The 9,305-nt window shown below is 53.2% G+C and overlaps 1 protein-coding gene across 1 annotated transcript; it reads right to left on the bottom strand.

Moving 5' to 3' along the window:
* Positions 1-4,235: 4,235 nt before the first annotated feature.
* Positions 4,236-4,825, bottom strand: LOC126993086 (proline-rich protein 36-like; the record flags this gene model as incomplete). The annotated part of the gene is made up of 1 exon (XM_050851920.1): positions 4,236-4,825. A coding segment is annotated over one exon (590 nt), but the record flags the coding sequence as incomplete, so codon positions are not given.
* Positions 4,826-9,305: the final 4,480 nt, after the last annotated feature.

The following is a 9,305-nucleotide window of genomic DNA, read 5'->3' as shown; positions in this document are numbered from 1 at the left end:
TCGGCCAGCTCTCGCGAGGCCTGAGTCCGTTACTCCCGCCGTTTACCCGTCAGTGACTGCCTCGGCCAGCGCTCAAGAGGCACTGCGAACCAATAAGGGCGAGCGACCTACCCCCGCCGATTACCCACTGGCCTCGGCCAGCGCTCGCGAGGCCTGAGTCCGTTACTCCCGCCGTTTACCCGTCAGTGACTGCCTCGGCCAGTGCTCAAGAGGCAAAGCGAACCATTATGGGCGAGCGACCTACCCTCGCCGATTACCCGCTGGCCTCGTCCAGCGCTCGCGAGGCCTGAGTCCGTTACTCCCGCCGTTTACCCGACAGTGACTGTCTTGGCCAGAGCTCATGAGGAAAAGCGAACCATTAAGGGCGAGCGAAATACCCCCGCCGATTACCCGCTGGCCTCGTCCAGCGTTCGCGAGGCCTGAGTCCGTTACTCCCGATGTTTACCAGTCAGTTCCTGCCTCGGCCAGCGATCAAGAGGCAAAGCGAACAATTATTAACGGAGAGCGACCTACCTCCCCCGATTACCCGCTTACCTCGCCCAGCACTCACAAGGCAAAACGAACCATTATTAAGTGCGAGCGAGCTACCCCCGCTGATTACCCGCTTGCCTCGTCCAGCGCTCACGAGGTAAAACGAGCCATCAGGTGCTGGCCTCAAGTCGCAAAGTTTACCCGCCACTCACCAAATTGTATGTCTTATGAAGGGCCAGTGTCTCCTTGACTTGTCCGTTACTCCAGCCGTTTAACCGTCACTCGAGCAGTCGGTGACTGCCTCGGTCAGCGCTCAGGAGGCAAAGCGAATCATTAAGGACGAGTGATCTACCCCCGCCGAATACCCGCTGGCCTCGGCCAGCGCTCGCGAGGCCTGAGTCCGTTACTCCCGCCGTTTACCCGTCAGTGACTGCCTCGGCCAGCGCTCACGAGGTAAATCCAACCATTAAGGGCGAGCGATCTCACCCTGCCAATTACCCGCTGGCATCGGCCAGCGCTCACGAGGCCTGAGTCCATTACTCCCGCCGTTTACCCGTCAGTGACTGCCTCGGCCACCGCTCAAGAGGCAAAGCGAACCAATATTAAGGGAGAGCGACCCACCACCGCCGATTACCCGCTTGCCTCGTCCAGCACTCACGAGACAATGTAGTGACCACAATGTAATAAATGTGAAGAACGATATGTCAGTGCGTTGTGAGAGTGAAAGAAGAGAAGAGGACTAGGTGAGTTACAGGGCAGACTGAAGAAATGAATGTGGATGAAACGAGAAAGAAAATGGTGTGTGTTATGGGTCACTACAGTGTGGGAGTGGGCCAACGAGGTCGACGTGGACGTGTTCAAGTCTAGAGGATCGGGGCGTGAACGCTGCTGGAGGCGAGACGTTGTGGCGCGTCACCTTGGAAGCCTGGCACTGGACGCAGGTGCGGGTCCAGTCTCTGACGTCCTTGTTGATCCCCGTCCATATGAAGCGTGAGGACATCATCCGTTGTGACGCTCGGATTCCGGGGTGAGAGAGGTCGTGCAGCAGGCGGAAGAGTGGGTACCGGTGGTTCTTCGGCAGGTAGGGCCGGATGGTGGCGGTAGATGCGTCAGCGTACAGGTGCACGTTGGTCCCGGGGAACTCGACTCGCCTCATCGACAAAGCGGGGTTATCCCTCAATTGCTGCAGCTCGGCGTCGTCGACTTGGTCTGCAGCAATGGCGGCATAATCGATGAGGGAGGAGGATGTTGCAGAGATGTTACGGGAGAGAGCGTCGGCGGGGATGTTGTCTTCGCCTTTGACGTACCGGATGTCTGTCGTGAACTGAGAGATGAAGTCGATGTGGCGCAGCTGCCTGGGAGAGTAGGTGGACTTGTTGTTGATGAAGGTTGTGGCAAGAGGCTTGTGGTCGGTGTATATGTGAAATTCCCGGCCTTCGACGAAGTATCTGAAGCGCTTGACAGCCTTGTAGATGGCGAGAAGTTCTCTGTCGAAGGCGCTGTACTTCTTCTCGGCGTTGTTGAGTTTCTGTGAGAAGAATACAATGGGTCTCCAGGCTCCGTTTACGTGCTGCTGCAAGACTCCACCAACGCCGGTGTCTGAGGCATCCGTGGAGATTGAAGTAGTGGCGTCTGGAGTAGGGAAGCTGAGTGTGGTAACAGCCTTCAGTGCCTCCTTGGCTTTGAGAAAGGCGTCGTCAGCTTCGAGAGTTCAGGCGAGTGTGACGGACTGGCCTCTCTTGCAGGGCTTGATCATGGAGTAGAGTGGCTGAAAGATGAGCGCGCAGTGTGGAATGAAGTGGTTGTAGTAGTTGATCATCCCGAGGAACTGCTTGAGCTGGCGCTGAGTTGTCGGCTTCGGGAACTGTTGAATGGCGTCGCAGCGGGAAGAGATGGGAGTGATGCCTGAAGGAGAGACGGTGTGGCCGAGGAAGTCGACGGAGGTAACACCAAACTCTGACTTCTCAACGCTTATCTGGATGCCGTAGTCCTGGAGACGGGTGAAAACTTGCTCTAGATGTTGGCGGTGTGTGTCGGCGTCAGGACTGGCGATGAGGACGTCGTCGATGTAGGCGAAGCAGAATGTCAGTCCTCGCAGCACTTCGTCCATAAACCTCTGGAAGGTTTGGGCAGAGTTCTCGAGTCTAAAGGGCATCCGTACGTACTCGTACAAGCCGAAAGGTGTAACGATGGCTATCTTCGGGATGTCTGCTGGGTTGACTGGGATCTGGTGGAAGGCTTTTATGAGGTCGATCCTAGAGTAGATAGTGGAGCCAGCCAGCTGTGAGGAGAACTCCTGAATATTCGGCACCGGATAGCGATCCATGACGGTGCGCGAGTTGAGGGCTCTGTAGTCGCCGCATGGTCGTGTGTCACCGTTCTTCTTGGGAACGACGTGGAGGGCAGACGACCAGTTGCTTGAGCTGGGGCGGATAACACCTTGGCGCATCAGCGACTCGAATTCGGCCTTGGCTTGTTGGTAGCGTTTTGTAGCTAAGTGGCGAGCCTTGGCGTATGTTGGTGGTCCGGTCGTCTCGATGTGGTGCGTGACGTGGTGCTTCACAGGCTTGTTGGCTGTGTGTGGCTGCGTCAGCGTCGGGAAGGACTTAAGGAGAGACGCGAACCGGTTGCCTGCGCTGATGGTGGAGATGTGGGTGCTTTCGGCTGCTGCTGCTCTCGTTCTGGTGGAGACGGATGTTAAAGGATCCAGGAGCTTGCGACTTTTGAGGTCGATCAGGAGATTGTAGTGTGTCAGGAAATCGGCGCTCAGGATTGGTTGCGAAACTGTTGCCACGTAGAAAGTCCACTCGAACGACCGGCGAAGGTTAAGGTTGAGCTGGAGCGTCTGTTTCTTGAAGACAGGGATCCCCGTGCCGTTAGCTGCGTAGAGGCGAGCGATGGTTGGCAAGGACCTCTGGCTTGGTGTGGCGGGGAGGACGCTGACTTCGGCTCCAGTGTCGATGAGGAAGTTGGTGCGGGAGAGTGGGTCGAAGATGTGGGGCAGCTTCGAGGTGTGATGGCGGACGCTGTGCGCTGTCAGGGCCTGCCGGGGTTGTTGCGAAGAATTATGGAGGCTGCATGGGGACGTACACTTCCTGGCATCCTTCCCGAACCTCCTGTGGTAGTAGCAGACGCCGGGGCTGTGTGAGGGGCTACTACTGGAGGTGGAGTGGCGGCGGGGTGACGAGGAGTGGTGTTGTGACGAGGAGTGGTGCTGTGGTGACGAGGAGTGGTGCTGTGGTGACGAGGAGTGGCTGTGCGGTGGCGAGGAGTGGCTGTGTGGTGACGAGGACTGGCGTCGTTGGCTCCTGATGTCCTCCCTGAGCGTACTGACCTCTGTTCGTAGCTTGGCGATAAGAGCCGTGAGCTGGTGGGTCAGACTGTCGCTGGTGACGGTTGGGGCATGGAGGCTGGCCACGTCCTGCGCAGCGTCGTCGTTGGACACCTTGGAGGGGCACGTTAGGGCTGGGTCGGTGTCGGACGTGGAGGCCGTGACCGCGTGTAGAGGCGCTGGCAGTGTAGCCAGGGGCCGCGGCGGCTGGAGTCCGAGAGTCGCGTCAGGCATCCCGGAGGTGTAACGGAGCACAGCACTAAGCGGTAACTACGTCGGGGAAGCACTGACTACCGACGGGGAGCACTGCCGGGAGGGGCGTCACTAACACGTTCACTCGCTCAGGCGGTTAAGCCGCGGGCGTCACTATACTGGTGCTGGCTTGTCATGCCAGGGCGTCACTGAACAAGCACACACTGCACTGTCTTCAGCGTCACTGCACATTCCACGGGTCAAGAGGGGGCGCTGGCGGTTGCCAGAGGCCACGGCGGCAGGAGGGCCGCTGCAGGAACAGCAGTGGTGAAGGCGATGCCGCGGAGGTATGAAGTCGATGGCAAGGAAACTGGGGATCACAGCGGCAGGAGGCTGGTGGGGCGGCGAGTGACTGGTGTGCCGGGCTGGCGAAGAAAGGAGGCAGCCGTGGGTGCGAGGCGGCGGTAAGACTGGCTGAAGCCTGAGGAGTCATTCGTAGAAGCGGGCGGGGCGAGGGTGAGACAGCATAGGGCGGCGTTGGAATGGCTGGCTGGGCTGGGTAGGGAGTGGCGAGGTACCACGGCGAGTAGGGCGACACCTGCGTGGAAGGGGGCTGGGCTGCTGGCGAGTCTTCGAATGGGCCGAGGCGAGGTGGCGCGGGCGAGGGCACGAACTTGCCGGCGGCGGGAGAGCCTCGGAGCACGTTGGAGAGGCCGGAGGCGGAGCGCGACCTGCTGCGGGCCGGTGGATCCTCCGGGGGTGGTAGCTTGGGCCGCGACGGAACGGACGATGCATGGCCAGCAGCGACAGCAACAAATACCCGAGGTGTACCTCGTAACTCAGGTCCGGAGGTCACCAATTGTAGCGGTAGCCTAGACCGCTACGTGAAAGCCAGGCATTGCTGCTTGTGTGCTTTCGGCCGCCGAACGAAGCTGTTAGCTTCGCCGTTGTAAGTCCGCTAGGGCAAGCCTTTGTTGGTTGATAGAAACTACCATTAACCGGTGGTGACTCCATTGACGAAGAAGTTTATTTGTAGGTACATAAATGTTTTTCCAGATAGTGAAAATTGTTTACAAAAGTTCATATGCAAAAATCTTTACAATGTTGATGGTTTGGAGAAGCTGTGCATGTAAGCGGCTTTACTATAATATTATTGATGATAACGTAAAGGTGTTATGATGTAGTGACCACAATGTGATAAATGTGAAGAACGATATGTCAGTGCGTTGTGAGAGTGAAAGAAGAGAAGAGGACTAGGTGAGTTACAGGGCAGACTGAAGAAATGAAGGTGGATGAAACGAGAAAGAAAATGGTGTGTGTTATGGGTCACTACAACAAAACGACCCATTATTAAGTGCGAGCGAACTACCCCCGCTGATTACCCACTTCCCTCGTTCAGCGCTCACGAGGCAGAACGAGCCATCAGGTGCTGGCGCGGTACCCCCCCTCCCCCCCCCGTTTACCAGCCACACGATTCATGACTGAGGGCCTCGTCCAGCGCTGAAGACGCAAAGTTTACCCGCCACACACCAAATTGTATGTCGTATGAAGGGCCAGTGTCTCCTTGACTTGTCCGTTACTCCAGCCGTTTACCCGTTTCCCGAGCAGTCGGTGACTGCCTCGGCCAGCGCTCACGAGGCAAAGCGAGCCATTAATTTTAGACCCTTCTTTTCTTGTATTAAATCAACTCTTTTATCACTCATTAATTACTCCATAAATGATCTCACCGTCTCGTATCCCTGGTGTAACGGGCTTGTCGGGGGGCGTTTAAAGGGTGTTGATTAAGACTTCAGCTTCCTTAAGGCGAATTATATTCGTAGCCTTTATGTACAAGAAGCGACGGAGCGAGAGCGACTGTCGTTGTGTGTCAGTCGGACTCTCGTGAAGGAGTGGCGAGTTACAGGTTGGAAAATAATTGTTACAATTGGTCACGTATGTCAAGGTGACCTCCACGCACCATCGGAGTGCTAAGTATACAAAACTGAGACGGTAAACACTGACGGACGACATTCCTATAAGGTGGCGTGATCTATCTGTCGTGGGTTTTTTCCATTGACAATTGTATGCCTAATTCGTGGTGATATTAAATAATAATAATACATTGATATCCTACTATAACACTGCTCGGTCACCTACCAGTGATCGCGACCTCGCGATATATAAAAATTGAAATAGCAGTCTAGGTACCATGAACATACATAGTGGGAGTTTGTCAAGCAGACTGCCTATGACACAATTATATTAAAACACTGGCTATGTAAGAACAGATGTGGAATTATAATATAAATGGGGAGAGGGAAACCACAACGTGTGTGACATGAAACATAAGAAACCTCTCAAAAGAGAAATAGAAGGACACATGTATAAGAAACTATCAACTGGCATAGTTACAGACAATGAAACGTTGATCTAGCTCCTAAAAAAAAAATACAGTAGTGAAACACAGTACAATGGTAAGTATAGGAGCAGCCAGGTTTCTGTCCCCTGACTTGTCTGAGAAAAGAAAAACTACCTTGCCAGTGGCCTCCCGGCATCCAGTCGCCGTGTCTGCACAACCAAATAATCGTGCAGGACAGAGTTTCTCCTAATAAGGTAGCACATGACGACGAGACTGACGAACATCAGAAACATTGGTACAAAAAATCCAGGGTACAGGTAGGGGAGATGCAAATAATCAGGCAGCGTTTCCTCCAGGGTTTCCGCAAACTCTGTTTTGTTCGCGAAAGACAATGAATTAAGGGAATTAGTCACATACGAGATGCTGGAGAAATGAATGTCATCGAGAGACCGTAGAGGAAACACTCGATGGGAAATATTGGCCGTGAAAACCAGACGAATCCGGGACGGGTACGTTGTTATGTTAGTGGAGCGGATATAGCATGCTTCCGCTATGGCATAGTGACCAGTAACCCGTTGATAAGTGGTACCCTCCGGGCAGATGACCGATACATAGAAGGACTGAGTGAAATAAAAATAATGCAGACCCTGAAAGTTCTTATGGAAAACAGGCGTTGGTGTTAGATGCTTGTAAGGGAACAGGGAAAGATAGTCAGACGCGTTCACTCGGGTGAGGGCGATCTCGCAAAACCCTAACCGAACTGGAAGGAATGCAACGAGAGACGCAGAGCAATAGAATCGCCTGAAGACCGTCTCCTTGCAATACTGCAAGAGTGAGTAGCTACCGTTGAATACAGAGCGAAATCCTTCGCGATTAGAACAAGACGGGGACGTGTCCAGGGCCAACACACTGTCCTCTGCCGAAAAAGGGAACGGACAATTTCGTGTGCCTCAAACACGTCCGCCGTCTGAAATGGAACATGAATGATTATGGCATCAGGGGTGAGGCTGGACTCAATCAAGGGGTAAAAATATTGACTCATGTCCGGGGTGAATAAAGGCGTCAGGCTATAATTTTGATACCCGATCTGGACAGTCGTTCTCAAATCGTGTAGAGGGAACAAGGCAGGTGTGACTCTACCGTGCGCTGCGTCAACCACGTTGCTAATAACCTGCTGATTTGCCGTTGCGACGGAGTTAATGACGTTTTCCAATACATGCAAGGCCTGATCTAGGAGGAGAAACTGATTCACCTGGTCGATCTGTTTGACAACTATGTTGATAACCTCTACCATCTTATTTGTCTGCTCTAGCAGTACCGCAATGTTAGTATGCAATTGCGCAAGTTTCCTACAATTGGCGTTGATCACCCTGCGATTTCGAGCAGCAAAGGAAAGTACATGAGCGTAGTGGTTCCGCAAATCGCGAACGTCCTCGTCGGTAGCCGTACCGAAAAGGAACTTTGAGGCGGACCCAACGATGTTGAGCAACCCCCTCTTTACCCGAGAGTGAACTGAGTGAAAACTATAATCCATGTTTACCTCATCAACTTTTCCCCGTAAGAACAGAATCCTATCCTCCAGTAGTTGAAAAAGAGTCAGAGAGTTGGTACAAGAAGGTGCCTTTGATTCCCTAGTCTTGGTAGCCCGGATGGCGTCTGCCATGCCGAGTAGTTTTTCTGAGACTATCCTGATGATGTCCGTGCTGTTGGTCATGGAAGTATATGGATATTTTACGAGGAGCACATCTTCTATGAGGAAGACCTCTCCTATGTGTGCCGTGAGGGCACCAGGCTTCAGATGGATGGGTGTTGTTGCAAGCAGGGAGCCGAGGGACAACAAGATGATCAGAAAACGCAACATCATGATCTGAAAGTGGTGGGAATGAAGTATTTAAACCCGTGGTCTCAAGTTATAGCGATGGGTGGTGGGATTAACCTGTTGAACATTTGACTCTGAGGGGGAAGTACCAATATCAAGGTCCAAAGGTGAGGGAATTACTTTCAGACGATCACTGTGAACTTCTAGACTGACTCCACTATTCGACTCGAGAACCTCGAACCGATTTCCCCTGACATTCCGAACAACTCGGTAAGGACCCACAAATTTAGCCCCCAGTTTCGAACTCCTTTCCGCTTGCTTAATCATGACTGTGTCACCCTCCTTGAAATTCACCGGGACGGCCTGTTTGTGTTGTTTTGACATCATTTCAACCTTCGTAGCTTTTAACGTACACCTAACTTCTGAGTGTATCTTGGAAAACATATGCATCTGCTGTTGTGCGTACCTATCAATGTTGTAGAGAGGTTGCTGTGGGGTTGTTAGGAAGTCGTACGGAAAACGTTTCTCCACCCCATACAAGATGTAGTAGGGAGACTTCCCCGTAGAGTCGTTTACCGACGTATTTATGGAAGCGGCTATATGCGATAGCCAATCCTCCCAATTATCGTGGAGATCGTTCACGATAGGCCTGAGGACCTGTAAGATTTTCCTATTAGCCCTCTCCGCCAACCCATTAGCAGCTGGGTGGTAAGCTGTGATGAAGGATTGCGTGATGTTAAACTGAGCGCATATTTCGCTCAATACTGAGTTCCTAAACTCGGTGCCATTGTCACTCAAAAGAATTCGAGGAGACGAATGTGGACACAACACGTGAGTCACGAGGGCATGGGCCACGCGTGTGGCTGTCTTGTCCTTGAGAGGCGCTAGAACTAGAAACCTAGAGAACGGGTCGACGCACACCAATAAGTAGCGCGAGCCATGTTGGCTCTGGGGGAGCTGTAGTAAGTCTATAGTAACAACATCCCATGGCGCCTCTGGTACTGGGTATTGCAACAGAGGTGCTGGCCCTGTGACGGACCCCTTGTGCTTAGCACAAACGACGCAATGTGCGACATGTTTTCCTACATCAACCCGTAATGTGGGCCAGTAGAATTTTCGTCTGGTGACAGATAGCGTCTTGTCTCTTCCTGGGT

Source organism: Eriocheir sinensis, unplaced genomic scaffold (genome assembly GCF_024679095.1).
Source record: "Eriocheir sinensis breed Jianghai 21 unplaced genomic scaffold, ASM2467909v1 Scaffold556, whole genome shotgun sequence".
Classification (NCBI taxonomy): Eukaryota; Metazoa; Arthropoda; class Malacostraca; order Decapoda; family Varunidae; genus Eriocheir; species Eriocheir sinensis.
Note: the sequence above shows the minus strand (reverse complement) of the source record. Positions and strands in the feature narration are given on the sequence as shown.